The sequence below is a fragment of the Manis javanica genome, chromosome 10, assembly GCF_040802235.1.
Source record: "Manis javanica isolate MJ-LG chromosome 10, MJ_LKY, whole genome shotgun sequence".
Classification (NCBI taxonomy): Eukaryota; Metazoa; Chordata; class Mammalia; order Pholidota; family Manidae; genus Manis; species Manis javanica.
In genome coordinates this window covers 24,070,404-24,089,026 of record NC_133165.1, presented here as the reverse complement: position 1 = coordinate 24,089,026, position 18,623 = coordinate 24,070,404, and the positions used below count along the sequence as shown (strand labels likewise).

Genomic DNA, 18,623 nt, shown 5'->3' with positions numbered 1-18,623 from the left:
AGAGCCTGAGCCCCGCCAAAGCCCAGGGCGCAGGAGCGGCCCTGGCTGGCGTGCTGGATCCGCAGCGGCCGGGTGTCCGGGCAGGGGCGGTGAATTACGGCACCGGCCGCCATGTGGCCGGGAGGAGAAATGCAAACAAGGAAACGGGGAAAGGGGAAGGGGTGAGTCATTACAGCCCCACCCTGGAGGGAAATCCGGGCTGGGGCCGCTTCCCGGCCGGGGGCGTCCTGCCTCCTGTTGCGGCCCAGGATCCCTATCAGCGGCGGGGACGGACTGGGCTGCTTTCCCGTGGGGAAGCCCGCTGCTGAGCCTCCCACTGTCACACACAACCCCTCCCCACTCCCAGCGCATCCCTCGGCCCTACACACACACCAGGCGCGCTGGGGGACATTGCAGCTGGGGAGGAAGGCCTGCGCTCCAGGATGGTTGGGGGCCGAGCTCTGGCTGAGCTCCGACGGAGAGCGGGTTGGAGGGAGCCGAGGCCCCACCGCGCGCTTCCTGGCGGCGGGGCGGGCGGAGGCCCGGCACCGGGATTCCTGCGTCCTGCGCAGGCCTGGGCGAAGGCCGGCGCCTCCCTGCGCCTTTGTTTCCAACCCCGCGCAGGGGGTCCCGCGCCGCCCTTTGTGCCCCGCTCCTGCTTCTGGGAGCGTGAAGCGCCTCGCTCCCCCGGCGCCTCGTCTTTTTTTGCCCAGAACGTTAAGGAGGGTTTGGGAAGGAGTCTCACGCCCCGCCCCCAGCCTTCTAGAACTCGCTCCCTTTCTGCCCCCTTTCTCTTTGCTGCTAAGCCTGCCGGGACTGGGGGAAACATCTTACAATCTGTCCCCCTGCCCTGGGACGCCGAGCCCCCATCTTCCACAGATGATTATTTTCTTGGAGGTGGGGATATTTTAATGGCTTAAAATCTCAATTTTAATGTATACTGAAAAAAATTTTCCCAGGAACTTACAAAAAAGCAAATTCCATCCTCCCCGAATTTAGAGTTCGTCCTATAAGCATGAAAACGAAAATCTGTATTTTGAACATATGTCCCAAACTTATCTGCTGGGTTCACACTTTGAGAAATGATGGTAGAATTTTAAATGGCCCTTCGGGGAAAGAAAGGAGCCTGGGAATGAATCTGGCCCCAGGCCCAAAACCAACCTACCCAAATTCTGGGAATTTGGAAGAAGGAAGAACATATGGGCAGGTGAACATGGTGGGGGGAGAGCTGAGAGGCAATTAGGGTGGGAAGGCAGGTGCGGTTTCAGATTGCTGGGGCCAATGACCTGACCTAAAAGTTCTTGCAGGGGAGTGTCTGAAGCCTGGCAGTGGGGTCAGAAAGGGTTTCCCCACTTCTATGTCTACTACTCCTACTTTGGGCAGGAGGAAAAGGAGCTGAGCAGGGAGGTGGGACATGGGCGCACCTGTAGCCCTTACAGCCCAACAGCCAGCAAGTGCCTGATGCTGTTCCAAGTGTTTCACAGGCTTTAATCTCTGCCACTACCCTGTGAAGCACTCTATTCCTGTTACTCCAACTTGACAGGTAAGCAGCAAGCTCAGGGGTACTAAGTAACCTGCCAAGGTCCCACAGTTAGTAAATGCTGGGGTTGTGGCTTGAATCCAGGTTGCCTGGCTCCACTTTAACCCATGCTATACTTCCTTGCATATACATCATTCATTCTTCTAATCTGGACCTTATGCCTAAGAGAGGAAGCTATGGAAAAGGGAATGCATGTGAGTGTGTGTGTGTGTGTGTGTGTGTGTGTGTGCGTGTGTGTGTCTCGGGGGGAGGGCAACGACCCAATGAAAGTCATTCGAGACTGAGAAGATGGCCTGGGATGACTACCTGTTCACTGGTAGCCAGAGGAGACCAAAGGGCTTGGACCTTCCATTTGTCTCACTCTTACTACTGACACGCAACCCCACCTCCCAACTTCTGCTGAGGCAGAGGATGGGGCAGGTTTTTCTTCTCAGGACTCCTAGGTGGGAACTGGCCAGTGGAATGACTGCTCAGTAGATAGTTGATGGAGGCTGAGGCCTGGACAGGACAGGGGACTAAGGCGGTGTATCTGAGGAAGAAATCCCAAACCGGATGGTGAGCCATCTTGGGGACAGCCATGCCACACCCTGCTGCAGCCTCCACCTCCCCTGGCTGTCACTAGATGTGTAGCAGGTGTGAGAGGACAGATAAATAATAACAATACTTAACATTCAACAAGGCCCTGTAGCTGGTACTTTATGTGCATTCACTGATTTAATTATTGCAGCAATCCTATGAGATAGCTGTTATTGTTATCCCATTTTACAGATGAGGAAAATAAGAAGGGAAAAGTTTAGATAACCCAAGATCCACAACTTTCAAAGATATGGAGCAGTAAATGATTCTACCCAAGCAGTTAGAAGTCCTGTGGTTAACCTCTCAGCAGTCCTGCCTCTTGGATATACCAGTAGCTCCCATGAAGGGGAGAAGCCCCTTACTGGAGTCACTCACCCCACACCTGGGAGCACAGCACAGGCTCCAGAGGTGGTGGGGGCGTCGTGAGATGTTGGGAGCTGCAGAGCAGAGCCCCTTAACACAGTCTGTCCCTACAAGGAGCTCTCTGTCAGGGCAGGAACCTCCACAAACCCTGCCTATTTCCTTCAGGCAGGTCATAGGGGCCTGCAGAGGCCCCCCCCCCCCAGAGAATAGTGCAGGGTGAATGAATGGCAAAGGAGGTCCTCTTGGCTTCTGGCTTTGATAGCTGTGTTCCTCCCACCCAGGCCTCTTTGCTGAGCTCTAACTTGTGGAGCCCACAGCTTCTTGGATCTTCACAGGGGCCTCTCACTAGGCATTTAAAACCCTTGTCCTCCCCCAACATGCCCCTCCTGCCCCACCTCTCTCAGCTCCCAGCTCCTGAAGCCCCAACAGTACCTCAGCAAGAAACCTGATACCTTGGTCCCTCCTCCCAAGTCCAGTCAGCCACCAATCTGGTTGATTGAACCAGTGAATCATCTGTTGTATCCATCCATTAGCCCCATCCCCACTGCACTTACTGTGTGCAGGGTACTATGTCATTTTACAGACATCATCTTTCAATCCTCAGAATAATCCCTTTATTTGCAGTGAGGACCCCGAGGCACAGAGAGGTGGAGCTTGCCCAAGGTCACAAGCCGAGTTCCGGAGGGCCGGACTCAGGCAATTTGACTGTACACTGTTAACCATTATTTTTACTGCCTCCCTGATCACCACTCTCAACCTTGCCTTCCTTAGTCTTTCCTATATACTGCCACAAGAATCTTTAATCCATTCAATATTTATTGTAAATGCCAGGAACTCTGCTATAAACTGGAGATCTAAAACTGAGCAGATACTGGGCTTCAGGACCACCGAGTCCAGTGGAATTTTCTTTTGTCTCCCTAACACACTCATCTACCCAGCACAGCATCTGGCATAAAGTAGGTGTTTAACCATTACCAGGAGAAGTGGAAGGAAGGGGAACTACAGCAGGTCAGCTGGTGCCTGCTAAGGGCCTACACCCCACGCAGGTGGAAGGGAGAGGGGCCAGTTTCCGAGTTCATTTTGGGGGAGTTTTGTCCCATCTCCCTCCCTCCATGCTGCTTCCTTGTCTCCTACTGTCCTCTCCTGTCCCACGCTGCAGTTTGCTCATGGGGCAAGGCTCTCACATTTGAAGGTGGTGGGATGGAGAGTGGGATGTTGGAGGAAGTCTTAGCCAACAAGCTTCCCGCGGAGCTGCAGAAAGGGGCCGCTTGGAGACCAGAGGCGGAAGGGCTGTGCCTGGCACCTTGGACTGCCCGGCCTCCCTCAGCCTCCCTGGGATTCCGCCTCAGCCATGGTCCATGACAGGGGAAAGGAACTGAGAACTGAGCCCAGGACCCTCACATGGGCTCTACCTCCTGTCTCTGGAAGGTTTAAAGTCCTCCCATGCATGTCCTGGCTCCTTCCCCCAAGGGTGGTTCCGGCTCACTTCCCCGGTCTCCCCTCTGCCCGTTCCTGGGGTGGGAGGCAGAGGCAGGAAGCTGGAAGGTGGATGGCACTGAGCCAGACCTTCCCAGGGCTAGCAGGTCACAGCCAGTTGCTCACAAGCCACTTACGAAAATGGTGAAGAGGGGAGGTCGAAAAGAGATGGACTCCTGCCTTCTCCAGGTGTTGGGGGGCAGGTGGGGAGGCAAGCTGGAGGGATGTGCTTGAGGGCTGGGGGCCAGCAGGGAGCCGACCAAGGCAAGAGCAGGGGCCCCACGTTTTCCTGGAGGCTCGTGTTTCTGGCTGGTGCTCAAGGCACCCACGTGTGGCGGGGCAAGGACACGATCACTGCAGAGCCCTGTGGTGGTGAAGGTGGCGGTGGCTGGGGGGCAGGAGAGGCCGGCAGAGCCACAGAGAAGGCAGGGCAGGACTGCAGCTGCCAGAGGCAGGGGAACAGGCCTGCCCGCCAGGCAGATTTGGTGTTACATGAATGTACATAAATTAGCAGCTGCCTTCTTGCCCCAGCTTCTGTTTCTCAAGGTTGTGCGTGCGTGCATGCATGTATATGTTCTGAATATCTAGGAGTCGCTACATGTGACCTTGAGTGACAGGGCTCTGCAGGGGCGGCTCCTGACCAGTGTGGCCACTGTTGCTCTCCTTTTCCTTCACTCCTGCTCTGCCCTACTAGAGCGGTCTGCCCTGGCCTTTACCCTGACCTACACGCCACCCCAGCCTCCACCCGGGACCAGCCACCACCTCCCTCTGCCCGCCATTCCCAGCCTCCCTGAAACCTTAGTCCTGACCACTCTGATCTTCCCGTCCATTCTGGGCCCACAGACTTAGTTCAGGACTGAAATGCTGCACTCATTTTGCCCTCGTGCTTTAGAGATCCTGCAGGGGCAGCTGCGGGAACCTGAGTGGGGGTCCTGGTAGGGCCCTGGCCCCTGCTCACGAGCTGCCTGGTTCTGTCTGGGTCCAGAGCACTGCCTGAGGAAGGGACAGGGACGTGGGTAATCAGGCAAGCAGGCCAGGGAGAGCAGACCCCAGTCCTGTCCCTAAATCCGACTCAGGAAGTCCTGGGGCCAGAGAAGATGCTGAAGAGTCCCAAGATTTCCCAGCACCAGACCCACTGCCATTTCCTCCCTCCAGAGAGGACACAGCGAAAGGCTGGAGCAGGTTGCAAAGATGGGGTCCAGAGAGGGAAACGGAAAAGAGGGAGGAAGTCTGCAGTCCTGACAGAGAGGGCCAGGCCGCTGCCCTGCTCCTGGCACCAGTCTTCACCTATGGGATGGAGAGGCTGAGCTGCTCAGAGGGTCCACTGCAGGCCTCAGGGAGCCCCTCCTGTTTTCGGCCCCGGCCCCTCCTCCTGTCTTCACTTTACCTCCAGAGAAATGGAGAGCGGGCTCACTTACACATGCCGTGTGACAGGCACAGAGCCCACCCAGCATTCTCCTTCCCACTCCACAGAGAGCCCTGAGGCTTGAATCCTGACTTAGTCGTCCCCAGTGGCTTCAGCCCCTCCCCACGCCCCAGGATCCGCAGGCCTTGTGCAGGCCGGCCGCCTGCTGGGACCCTGGGCATCAGACAACTTCTCCTCAGCTCCCTCTCCAACTCGGGCCATCCCTCCACAGAGCCCAGCCTGTGCCAGGAAGCCCCCAGCCACATGCCTGGCATCACATTTCCTAATGACTAGTGATTCCTCCTCCAAAAAGGACATACGCTCCCTCAGGGCAGATACTGGCTCTGCTCTGCCCAGGGCTGCCCACCCTGCACACAGGGCCTCGTACACAGAAGGCCCTCAAGGGAGGTTTCTTGAGTCAAAAAGGCAAACTAAATTCTCCCTCTGCTGCCACGGTCCTTTCTGCCTGCCTGATGGCTCCTCAGATCGGTCTTGCTCCCTGCGGCCTTTCACCTAGTTCTTGACCTACATCCATTGCTCACCCTGCCTTAGTCTCCAGCCCACTCTCTTCTCCAGGAAGCACTCTCAGCTGTGGCCACTCGAACCTCTCCAGGGGGGACTCCCAGGTCCTGGACTAAGCACAGGTGACAGAAAATTTCTAATCCCTTTACTTTGCCCAGTGCCCTTGCAACTAGAGAAGAGGAGGATCTGCTGGGGACTTTTTTGTTTGTTTGTTTTCGGTTGATTCTTTTTTTTTTTTGTCAGTTTTTGTTGTTGTTGTTGTTGTTATCATTAATCTACAATTACATGAAGAACATTATGTTTACTAGGCTCTCCCCTACACCATCCCCCCGACAAACCCCATTACAGTCACTGTCTGTCAGCGTCGTGAGATGTTGTAGAATCACTACTTGTCTTCTCTGTGTTGCACAGCCCTCCCCGTGCGCCCCCCCCCCACATTATACATGCTGATCATAATACCCCCTTTCTTCTTCCTGCTGGGGACTTTTATCATTCAATAAATCCATCCCCAAACTCAGATTTAATGGATAAATATGTACTCATTCCTGTGGCAAGCTCTGTCCTTTAGGAAGGTCCCTCCCCTCCTGCCCTAAGTCTCTTATTCTTCACTTGCCACTGCCCTGAGAGTAAGTCTGTGCACAGGCTAACTGCAGGCCCCTCTCCCCCTCTTTACCCAACAACTCCACAGTGAAAGGGAAAGGAAAAGGGAGTGGTGTATGTACTGGAGAGTGGGGTTCAGGTCAGGAGATGAGGTCGCCAGAGAAACATGAAGAGAGGAGCAGGCGTGGACCCCAGCCCCCGCAACACTTCACTGCCAAATGTCACTGCAGCTGTGAGAGCACAGGCATGCACACGCATGCATACATACACACATATGCACTCATGTACACACCCCCTTTCCCGTCACCTCACCTTGTTGTCTCTGGGTCTGCCTCTGAAACTCCTTTAGCCCCTGAGCTCAGAGGCCTGTTGTTCCCACTCAGCATCTTCTCACTTAGCATCCTGCACTCTGCATGGACTTCCAGGCTGTCAGTGGGCAGACAGAGGAAGTGGGGCCTCAGTGAGAAGCCAGACTCTGAGCAGTTTCACTGGAGCCCTGAGAGGTGAGGACATCCCTTCCTAGGGGCAGAAGGCAGCCCCAGCCATGGGGAGCAGCACTGGGTGGGGTGAGTGGGGGCAGGAAGACCCCAGATCTGAGCCCTCAACTTAGACACCTTCTTGCAGAGATACTCGTGATGGGGCCAACCCCTCCCTGCAGTGAGCCACCTGCTCCTCCTCTCTAGAACAGTCCTTTCTTTTCTGTGGTCTACAAGCCTGACCTCAGGAGAGGGACAAGGCTGCAGGAGGTAGGGCTGTAGAGAGGTGGTGAGAGGGGGTCCACTTCTGTGTCAGGCACAGCCCCGGCTGCCTTAACTAGGGTCTTCAGGCTTCAGCTCCACAAGGGCTGGGGTGGGCAAGGGGACCACGTAAAGTTCTGGGCAGAATCTTGTGGAACTCACCACTTAAATTCAAGCATAGGAGACTTTTTAGCTTAACCTTGCCAAGTTGGGTCTCAAGGCACAAGGTTGAAGAAGGCTGCCCCCTAGAGCCAGAATCCAAGAATTCTTTAAGGACAGCCAGCCATTCATTCCTCCTTTACTTAATGCACAAGTATTTATGGAGTTCCTACCTATGCACCAAGCATTGGATTCGTTACTGGGAATACAGAAGTGATCCAGGCAGGCAGTAGGGTGACTGACTATCATGATTTGCCCTAGACTTAGGAGTTTCTTAGATGTGGGACTTTTAGTGCTAAAATCAGGTCAGCCCTAGGCAAAGCAAGAGGACCTGGCCCCTAACAGATAGCCCCTGCCCTCGTGGAGGCTGTATTCTGAAGGGATGGAAGGGGTGTGACGTGGAAGGACAAACAAATACATAAGACAGTTTCACATAGTGGTAAGTGCTATGACATATAAAACAGAACAAGGGATCAGACAGAACATGGGGAGGACAGGACTGCCTCTCTAAGGAGGTAACATTTGAACTGAGATTTGCATGATGAGGGATCAATCTTATGAGCACTCAAAGAGCTTTTCAGGCACAAAGCACAAGGACTCGGAGGCAGAAACAAGCTTGGCATATTCAATAAACAGAAAGCAGTGCCTGAAGTGAAATGAGCAGAAGTGAAACTAGTTGGCATTGGAACGGCCCTGATCAGTGCACTCTCAGAGAGATGGGAAGCTGCTGGAGGGATTTAAGAAGGGGAGTACCATGTTCTGGTTGTTATTTTGAAGGTCATGCCAACTTCAGGAGAAGGGATTGGAAGGGAAAGAATGAGCAGAGGAGGTCAAGTGAGGAGGCCCTTGTAAGTGGGCAGGCGATAACAACGGGGGTTGGGTCGGGTGGTGCCAGGAGATGGAGGGAAAACACAGGCCAGACCCAACTGTGCTGGCCAACGGACTGGAGGCAGTGGGTGAAGGGAAACAGGACCCAGAAGTGATACCCAGGTCTGCAGCAGAGCCACAGTAAGTGAGGGTGTGCCCTGGAGAGCACCGTGGGTCTCCATGGGGATCACCGAGCAGAGAGGAGGGAGCCCTGCAGGTCTGTCAGCTGCAATCAGCTGGAACACAGCTCAGTGGGCTTATTCTTGGGGTAGCACTGTGGTAGGAGATGCATGTCTGGAATGGGCTTGCTTTTGGGGAGTGAGGAAGAAATGTCTCAGAGGCAAGACGGGAGTCTGCAGTGGGGAGTTAGGGGTCTGTCTTAATGTTGATGGGACCCAGTTTAAGAGCGACTCCAGAGGGGCTGATAGCTCAGACAGTTGATCCGTACAGGATATGTTTATACGGCCTGAAAGGGAGTGAGGGATGGCCGCTGAGGTAACAAGGTCAGTTGTAGCATGCGAGCTGGGGATCTCAGTGGCTCAGCACAACAAGGTGTGCTTTTCACTCACATTACAGTCTAATGAGGGTCTGGGGGATGGAGGGAGTGATCCTGTTCCATCCATTCACTCAGGGGTCTCGGACTCTTTCCATCAGGCGCTGCTGCAGTTTTCAAAATCCAAAATCATCACAAAAGACGAAGAGTGAATGGAGGATGCATGGGAGATTTTTATGGTCCAACCTGGAAATGGCATGCACTTCGCTTTGATTTCATCACTCAGAACTCAATCCCAAGGCATCAGTTCAACTGCAAGGTCACCGGGAACTGTCCAAGTTCAAATTTCGTAGGTCATGTGCAGGAAGAGCCCCTGTTGGTGAGCATCACTGGTCTCTGACTCAGGCAGAGAGAATGGCCGTCTGTCTTGAGTCGGGGGACAGTAGTGTCTGTCTTGGGTTGGCATGGGGGTGCACTTTCTGAAGGCAGTCTGGATAGGAGACTGGTGTGGGAGACACGTATGTGTGGTGCACACCGTGTGCTCTGTAGATCCATGAGCCTTGCATTCTGTCCATTCTCGTGGGCTTTCTCCAGACATCTTAATTATCCCACACTTTACCAGTGAAATAGCCTCATGAATGCTTTCTCTTCTACAAATTTCTTTTCCTGTGAAATCTAACCTGAATATCACAGTCTAAATAATCTTCCTAAGACACCATTTATGTCATGCTACTCCTGCTCAAAAATAACAATTTTTAACAGCAATAATACATTTATTGAGTTACTGTATTGAGTGCTTTAACTGTAGTTAAATATCTCAATTGTTATAATAAGCCTATGAGGTGTTATCATCATGCTCATTATATAGACAAAGCAGCAGGGACCGTGAGAGGTTCTATGCTGTCTAATATAGTAGCTGCTAGCCACATGTGGCTATTTAATTTAAAATCAAAAACAACAAAAATTCAGATCCTCAGTCACACTAGCCATATCAAGTCCTCAGTAGCCACATATAACTATAGCTACCATTTTGGAGAGTACAGATGGAGAATATTCTCTTCTTGGCAGAAAGTTCTACTGAATTAGGGTACCTGCCCAGGATCACACTAAGTGGGTGGCCCCATCTACGTATAAAGTTCTTCAGTGGCTCTATATTCCTTCCACAATTGAGAAAAAGTTTCAGCCTATTCTTAACCTTCTTGTACAACCTGGGCCCCAGCTACCGTTACAGAATAATTTCTCATTATTTTCTTGTGCAACCACACAGTCCAGTGTAACAAGTGTGCTCACTACTCTTCAGTAGTCCTAACATGTCCACTCATGACGCTTTTGCTCTCCTCCTTGCTGTCTGGCTGACTCATCCATCTTGCCTCTGGACTGCACACATGCCGTTCTCACTGCTGGGAGTCACCCCGGCCGCCGGCTCTGCAGCCGCCTGCAGCACTGAGCTCCGGGCCCAGGGGCTTCTGCCTCCTCCGAACATCCAGTTGACTCCTTCCAGCAGTGGCTTCCGGAGGAGTGCTGGGTGCTCAGCATCTCATTAAAACATATATGCTCCCAAGATTCAAATTTAATGGCCAGAGGTGGAGTCTGGGGGTCTTTTTTTTTTTTCCTACCTGACTTTTGATGCTGAAATAGCTAAAATGTCTCTTGAATCAGTTGCCTTTTCCATTCACACTGCCTCAGCCTGAAGCACCTTTCAGTGTCTCCTCATCTCTTGCCATGGAAGCTGTAATGCTGCTTCTAATCATACTTGCTGACATTCGTTGAGCACCTACTAGGTGCTAGACACTTTTAAGCACTGACTCATCATCACAACTCTTGAGACAGATATCGCTGTTGCCCCCATTTTACAGATGGGATAACTAAAGCACAGGGAGGTCAAGGATTTGTCCAAATAACCTGTTTCTAGCCTTTTAAAGGGCAGTTCACCCTCATTCTAGTACCATTTCTAGAACACATAACTCTTATTCCTCTGGCCCCACAGGAAGCAGGACAGCCCTCTTAGCAGAGCATGCAAGGCGCTTTATATTAGAATATTAAAAAAAAAAAGCCCCCCATACTATTCTAAAGGGAGGCAAAATTGGTTTTTATCATTCATTTGGCAATTAATCATGCCCTGCCTAGATTTCTTCTGTATAATCACCTTATCATTATTTAATGTTTATCTTCATTCACTTGCATTCACCTATTCAAAAATGTACACTAAGTGGCCACTATGCGCTAAGGAGGAGTTCTTCTAGGTGGTTCATGTGAACAAAAATGGTGCAGTCCCCGTTCATGGACTTTACATTCTGGAGGGGTGTGGTAGGCAGAATATGGTCCCCCAAGACGTCCATGTCCTAAGCCCCAGAATTCATGACTGTTACTTTACACAACAAAAATATGCTGAAACCGCCGGTCTGAGGATGAGCCCCGGCACTCCCTTTCCAACAGGCCCCCCGGGAAGGATCCAGCGGCCGAGGACCTTCCTGCGAAGCCCGGGATGCACAGCCCGTGGCTCCGGCGCGGACGGCCTCCGACCGCAGAGGGCGCTGTGCCGGCGGCGCGGGGCGGCGTGGGGCGGGCCGGGGGCGGGGCGCGGGCGGGCGGCCCGGGCCCCGGCCCCGGTCCCGGTCCTGCACCTGTGTCCGTCGGCCGCGCTCGCCTTCCGCGCCCGGCGCCGCGGCCCCATGGCCCCGTCCCGCCTGCAGCTCGGCCTCCGCGCCGCCTACTCCGGCCTCAGCTCGGTGGCCGGCTTCTCCGTCTTCCTCGTCTGGACGGTGGTCTACAAACAGCCGGCGACCGCGGCCATGGGGGGGCTCGCAGGTACCACGGGGCGCGCGGCTGCGGGGAGGCGCCGTCAGCTGCTGCGGGAGGCTCCTCACGGGCGGCGCTTCCCGCGGGAGCGGGTGGAGTGTTTGCCCCAAGCCGCCCGTCGGCGGCGCAGGCCCCGCGTGGGCCAGACACCCGGCACCCTCCCGCGCCCCGCCGAGGGCCGCCGCCGCCCGCGCGGGCTCGCCGACCCCTCCGCTCAGCTGCGCCACGGCGGCGTCCTCCCGCGCGCTCTCCCGCCACCCTCTGCACGCGCCCAGCTGTGCGGACCCTGCTCGCCGAGCACCCCCGCGGCCTGGGAGACCCCTGCCCCGCAAGCGCCGCTTCCCTGGCGGGTGAGGGCCGAGGAGGAGTGAGTGGAAAAAAGGGCTGGGGGCTCCCGGGGAAGCCCATATGCGCCGCCCAGGGGGGACGTGCCCAGCAGCGTCCTCAGCCATACCCGGAGGACCGCGCTAGGGCTCTCGTGGAATCTGGACGTTTTCTTCCCACGACGTTGCTGCCTCTGTGCCACTTCCCTGCTGCGGCTCGTCCGCCAAGGCTGCTAAACTCCGCTGGCGCCCTTTCGGTGCCTCAAGGAGCAAAGGGGAGGCATGTGGTACAGTAAGAACCTCAGGGCTCTCGTGGGACTGGTGCTCACCAGCTCTGCACTTGTGCCCCTTGGGCGCATGAGGAACCCACTCTGTCGTAGAACTAATGTGAAGATATATTATTTCTACTTGCTAACAATTCTTTTTCAATACTTTCTATGTGTCAAGTACTGTGTTAAGCAATCTGCTTTCATTGCCTCACTTAATCTTTACATTAGGCCATGAAGTCGTTATTATTATTGTGCCCATTTTACAGATAAGGCTTAACTGAGTCTTAAGAGTAAATAAGTAGGTTTCCCAGGGTTACACACTACATGAAATAAAATGTGTGGGAAAAGAATTTTGATAAAAAATACGTATAAGGATAACACTTTTAAATGTGGTGACCTTACTCAATTACTGCAGCCCTCTGCCAAAAGAGCCCTAAGTGGACTAACTAAAACTGACTCGATTTACTCATTTCTATCCGCTTACTGAGAGCCATCCCTGGGTAGAGAAGGAATGGGAGGTAGGGTTTCTGCCTTCTCAGAAAGACGTACATGGCCACAGCCTGAGCTCAGGTGGATGCTCTACCGCCTGGGGGCCTCTTCCTCCCTGGGGACAGTCAGCCCATCTTAGCTAAGTTACCTACAGACCCCTGGCTCCTTGCCATCTGCAATTCCACCATCTACCAAAGGTTCTCTTGCAGTTTGTTTTCTGTTTCCTATCAGCCCTGTGCTTTCCCTTGGTGTCTCTTCAGGCAAGGCCCTGTGGTTGCACTGATAAGACCCGAGGTGAGGGGGCTGGTGGCAGGAGGAGGGAGGGCCATCCCTGGAGTCAGAGCTGGGTGTGGTAGCATCAGCCCCACCTAGTCGTGTGACCTTGGGCACATCAATGCCTTCTGAGCCTGTTTCCAGTCTGAAAGGAGTGAAAGGAGTTGCCCCTGAAAGATAATCTCTGAGACTCCCCCCAGCTCCAAAATGTTGGAGATTAGCACCTTATCTCTGAATCGTGCATCTGCTAGCTGCCTGTTAGAGGGCTGTGGAGAAGGCCCCGTGGCTTATGCTTTAGGGTGGCTGGGGTTTCCCTCCAATCCAAACTGCCCTCTCTCCCTCCCCAAAGGCTTCTCTTGGCCTCTGAGGCAGGCTAGCTGCGGAACAGGGTGGGCTTAGGAGCCAGGGGGTAGCCGAGGAATATCCAAGGCCTCTGTGTGGTGGTGCGGCAGGTGGAGGAAAGGGTTGCCAGGTCAGGGCCACGTGCCCTCTGCACCCTGCATGGGTTGTGAGAGGGTGTAGCCAGTCAGCCTTCTTCCGCTTTTGGGGGTGAAGCATCAGCAGATTTACTGACTTGTGAGCACCCCACTTCTGATTTAGCATTTTCCAACCCAGAAACTGCTGAGTCACCAGAGGGCAGCCCCAGCCTGCCAGTTCTCTGTTGTGTACCTGGCAGGGGTTCTTTGGGGGTGCTTGTTTCTTGGACAAGACCCTGAAGCCCCTGGTCGGACAAGGAGAGTGTTTTTGGTGGAGACCCACTCTTTCCCAGCCTCCTGGGTGTCTGGGAGGAAGTGACTTGGAGGAAGGGCAGTTGCAGAAGAAATGGTTTTGCTGTGGGAACCCTGGGGACACCTAGACTCATGCTCTCTGGGTCTCATAGACCAAGGAGAGAGGAAAAGAAAAGTTGCCACAGGGGTCTAACAGGCCCTATGTGGGCTGAGAGGGAGAGGGGCCCTGGGGCCAGGAGTGCAGGTCAGGGATGCAAGAACACAGCAGCACTCTGGCCCAGGCCCTGTGTCCTGCTTTTCTGCATTTCCTTGAGCTCCCCTGGGCTCCTCCCTCACCTCCACCACTGGAAATGCTCACTGACCAACTGCGTGCCTTCGTTGGCCAGCTGTGGGGCCCTGAGCAGAGCCAGAGCCCTGCTCCTTGAAGCAGATCTGGGGGAGTGAGGAGTGAGTCTGGCCGGGTCCTGCAGCCTGGGAGGCTGGAGAGTTGTCCATTCTGCTCAGAATTAAGCCGACCAGGTTCCTGGAATCCAGTGTCCTGGGCAAGGCAGCAGGGCTGAGGAACAAATGCTTTCTGCCTGAGGTGTGGGAGGGAATCAGGGGGGGGCTCCTACTCCTTCACTGACTTCCTTGGGTGGGGTTGGGGGAGGTCCCTCTTCCAGGGACAGTGGTAGGAGCCAGGGTGGGTGGGAATGGGCCTGCTATCAGACATGGTTTATGTTTATCTGGTGGGGAGGCCAGTGTACAGGAGAAGTGAGAGGTGGGTAAGGCTGTGTCTGCTTATGAACAAGGAATTCGGACCTCGAACACCTCAAGCGGCCATCTTCCCTTTCCTCCTGCTCAGCCCTTGTGGGTATGTGGATGTAGTGGGAGTGGAGTTTGGGGAACTCTGTTGGAGAATGGCCGGTGGCCTAAGAGATTACATTTTCACAGGCCCCTATTTCAGCATTTCCTGACCTAGAAACCGCTGAGTCACAGAGGGATTGCTCTGATCCCCTTGTTTCTCTCCCAGGCTGCCTTCTGCATCTCTGAGCGGTGGAGGCCCTTAGAGCTCATCCGCCCCAGCCCCTCCATGGCATGCTGAGCAGGTGGAGAGCAAGTATCGCTATCCCAGACAGGTGCCCATTTGATTGTTCCTTGGATGTGCAAAGTGACAAGTCTCCTTCCTAGGACTCTTTAAGAAATCAAACAGCCCTCCAGATGAACACTTAGGATGCATGTGAGAAGACTGGGAAAGACTTCTGGGAAGGGTGGCTGGCCCACTGTCCAGATCACAAAGGGTAGAAGTGGAAGCTGTGGGACTGTCACTCTGTCCACCTCTGGCCTGCTCCAGCTTCCTGCTGGCAGCGGGGGAGAGATGCTTGTCCTGGCCCACCCACATTCCAGGTCTCAATCTCTGCACAAAGCTGGGAGCAGGCAGGGGCAGAACTGGCAGAGTATGGGAGGGGAAGCGGCAGGCCTGGCAGGGCTGAGCCCTCAGTAAGGTGGAACCCTGGGGCTGCTAAGCTTCCAGGCTGGCGGGGCCTTTGGGCTCGACCAGTTCTGGATGTAGAGACACCAAGGCTCTGAGGAATCATGAGCTGCACAGTGCCAGCCCCCAGGCTTCCTGGCTCGTGGTCCTGTGATTTCTGTCCCTCGCCAGGCTGCCTAATTGTGATAGCTCCCGAGCTGATAACCAGAGCATAGCTCTGTGATGATGATACCCTGGCCCTTTTTTTCCTTCTAACTTAAAAAATATATATATATGCAATATCTTAGGCATGTGATTTAGCAAATTCCCTATGTACCATCCAGCCTAAGAAATAAAATAGATTCACTCAAAGCACTCTCCCACCACAATCTCCCTGTCAACTTCCCACCCTTCCTGTGCATGAATGCTGTTTACATGTAGCATGTGTGGCTCCCTTTTTGAAAGTTCCCCTGAAGCCTAGATGTGTAGTCCACACACAGGTGGCAATAGCCTCTCTTCATCCCTGCCTTGCTGGGACCCTGCAGCCCTGCTCCAGAGCCTTGCCAATGGAGCTGATATTTGTTCCATTGTTGGGCTGCACTGGCAGGCACAGCCTGGCACGATGGGCATCCACTGTATTGGCTGAGTGGCAGCTGGCTTTGTAGGGGAAGTGCCCATCCAGGCCCACAGGGCAGGCCTGAGAAAGGCTAGGGGTGTCTGGCATGCCCTTCGGCAAACAGGAGGGAGTGACAGGGAGTCTGGCCAAGAGCAAGAAGGCAGCCACTTGGGAGCTAGGTAGCCCTGGGGATCTCAGCCCTGGGCCTCCTTATCCTACAAGACCAAACCAAGGACTTCGGAAAGATCCTCGCTGCCCTAGAGCTCAGCCCCAGGACGTGGGGCGCTGAGGCTATAGCCTCTGAGGGACAGGTGGAGCCCAAGCATCAGGGCACGGGGGACTGCTTCTCGGGTCGATGGCTCTCCAGGGGTAGGCAGTGGGAGGTCCCCAGAAAGCAGGCTGGGGACAGTTCTCAAGCTTGCCGATTTCAGGACCTTTTTACCCTCTTAAAAGTAGTGAAACCCCAAGGAAATTTTATTTATGTGGGTTATATCTATTGATATGTACCATATGAGAAATTAAAACATTTTAAAGCCTCTTGATGTAACGTTAAAAATAACATTGTCTTAACTTTTTTTAAAGAAATAATCATGTTTTCCAGAACAGAACAATAGGGGAAAATGGCATGTTTTTATATTTCTGGTAGTCTTTTTAAGTCCTCCTGGCTTAATACAAGGCAGTGAGGTTCTCTAATCTGCTTTTGCATTCAAGTTCCGGTGACGTCAGAACCTCTGGAACCGCCCCTGTGCAACCCGGAGAGGAGAGTGGAGGATCTAAAGGGCCCAGGACCCCTGGGGTCACGGGCGGGGCAGGGTGAGGAGAGGGCGCTGCAGTGCCCCGCTCTGACCCCGTCTGTCCCAGCAGGCGTGCTGGCGCTGTGGGTCCTGGTGACACACGTGATGTACCTGCAGGATTACTGGAGGACTTGGCTCAAGGGGCTGCGTGGCTGCTTCTTCGTGGGCATCCTCTTCTCGGCCTTCTCCGTTGCCACCTTCTGCGCCTTCCTGGCGCTGGCCATCACACAACACCAAAGTACGGGCTGCTCAGGGAGGGGCTGGTGCGGGGCCTAAGGGTCGGGTCCCGGTTCCAAAGATAAGGCTCAAGGGACTGGGCAGATCGCTTAGCTTCCCGGTGCCTGGGTTTTCTCCGTGTTAAAGTGGGTAGAGTGAGCGGCCCGCCTCCTCCCCAGGGTTGGAAGAGCTCAGAGAAACTTGTGCCCCACCGACCTGGGCCCTGACGTTCAGGGCCTCCCGGGGCAGAGCTCTGGGGTGGGAGCGCCCCCTGGTGGCTGCGATCCGCAAGTAGGCAAAGGCCCTGGCTGCCTGCCCCTGGGGATTGCGAGGGTGGAGCAGGTTGGGGTAAATGCCACAAACAGAGTAGATTATCTAGACCTATGATTGGCCAGCCCTGACCTCTCCTCATCCCCGCCACTCCTCTAAAACCTCCATCACAGCCTCTCCAGGATGGGCGCAGACTCTGTTGGCAGCTGTGGGGAGGGCAGCCCTCGGCTTCTGTGACATGATGGCTGCAGCAAGCCTCTCTCATGTTTGGTTTGGGTTCTTCTCCCACGCAGGCCTCACAGACCCCAAAAGCTACTACCTCTCCTGCGTCTGGAGCTTCATTTCCTGCAAGTGGGCCTTCCTGCTCAGCTTGTATGCTCACCGCTACCGGGCTGACTTTGCCGACATCAGCATCCTGAGCGATTTCTGACCCAAGGAGCGAGACCTCTGCACCCTGGGGGTCGTCAGCCTGAGACATTGGGCAGGCCTACCACACCCCCTGGGAACCCCAGCACTGGCAGAAAATGGATCGCAGGATACCTGTAGTCTCCCAGGAAGCTGGGGGCAGTGGAAGGGGTCCTTCCATGTTGCTCCTCATCAGCCTGGCTGGAGGGCAGCTTTAGACCTTTTCAAACGGATCCATTTTTCTTAGCACTCAGTGAGGAATCTTTGTGAGCAAGGCCAGGGCAATAATTGAGAGGTAGGGTGGTGAGGCCTTGACCTATGTCTGGGTACCTGGGGAGGTCAGGTCAAGGAAGGGGTCTCTAGTGGAGACCTCTCAACTCCCTACCCTTTGCCCACCCCCCACTCCCCAACCCATCATAGGTCCAGGGATGATAACCTTTGGTACTCTGTCCATCGCCTGGGGATTTGAGCCGAGTTCAAGTGTGTCCCTTTTCCCACCCTGTTCCCCAATAAGTGGTAGAGCCAGTCGTCTCCTCCACACCCAAAAAGCTCTTATGTGTGCCACACACCCAGAGCAAGGCTCCCCAAATGAGACCAGACTAAGTGTCTGGGGAAGGTGCTTTGGGGGAGCGGGCAGCATGGGGTAGTCTGGAAGGGGTGCCCTTCAAACCTGCCCTGTGCACCTCCAGCCTGCATTGCCACTCCACCTTCTCATGCCTGCCCCCTTCCCACCCTAACCGTGAGACACCTACCCTGCTCCTGTGCACTGCCCTTCACCTAGAGCTTCTGTCTTTTTAAATCTCCCTTCGGAAGAACAAAATCTGCTTTTCTGCCTATACAGTAGCCGAAAGGCTCACCTAGCATGGGAGGGAAGGGGCTTTTGTTACATGTATCTTTTGTTAAGTTGCTATTTTGCACATCTACCCTTCCCACCTGATGTGCCCTTTGCCTTATCTGTGTCACCGTCACTTTAGCAGAAATACAGCGGCCATTTGTATTAGACAGCCTCTGGTTATTTCTTGTGAGGTGGGAATTCAGGGTGGTGGACTGTGGGAGTATGGGCAGGAAGGGTGGTAGTGGTGGGTGTCAAGTTGTCTCATTTTGACATTTCCTTAGTTCAGCTCTCTCCGCATGCCTCAGGTGGGGCAAGGATGCCCGTAGGCACAACCTTGCAACCCCCTGTGGGATTAGTGTCTTACCCAAGAGGCCAAGACAGATGGAAAGGAGATGAACCTGCCTCCCTTCATCTGCTGCCAAGCTGTGCGGGCCTGGGG

General features: G+C 54.5%; 1 protein-coding gene across 2 annotated transcripts; it reads left to right on the top strand.

Moving 5' to 3' along the window:
* The first annotated feature begins 30 nt into the window (after positions 1-30).
* On the top strand, positions 31-18,351 carry SLC48A1 (solute carrier family 48 member 1). Of its 2 annotated transcripts, XM_073214879.1 has the most exons (5): positions 31-161; positions 8,879-9,096; positions 11,154-11,525; positions 16,576-16,696; positions 17,238-18,351. In XM_073214879.1, the coding sequence occupies exons 2-5, from the start codon at positions 8,941-8,943 to the stop codon at positions 17,372-17,374; spliced, it is 786 nt and encodes a 261-aa protein (XP_073070980.1). In that variant the 5' UTR covers positions 31-161; positions 8,879-8,940; the 3' UTR covers positions 17,375-18,351. The 2 variants fall into 2 exon arrangements, with proteins under 2 accessions (XP_073070980.1, XP_017508230.1); XM_017652741.3 differs by lacking the exons at positions 31-161; positions 8,879-9,096 and having other exon boundaries at positions 11,293-11,525; positions 16,529-16,696.
* Positions 18,352-18,623: the final 272 nt, after the last annotated feature.

Excerpts from the sequence above, each read along its gene's own strand:
- SLC48A1 (XM_073214879.1), top strand. The coding sequence starts at position 8,941 with ATGGGAGATTTTTATGGTCCAACCTGGAAATGGCATGCACTTCGCTTT. Across the intron at positions 9,097-11,153 it reads TGCAGGAAGAGCCCCTGTTG|GCCCCCCGGGAAGGATCCAG; the intron begins GTGAGCATCACT and ends CCTTTCCAACAG. Across the intron at positions 11,526-16,575 it reads GGCCATGGGGGGGCTCGCAG|GATTACTGGAGGACTTGGCT; the intron begins GTACCACGGGGC and ends ATGTACCTGCAG.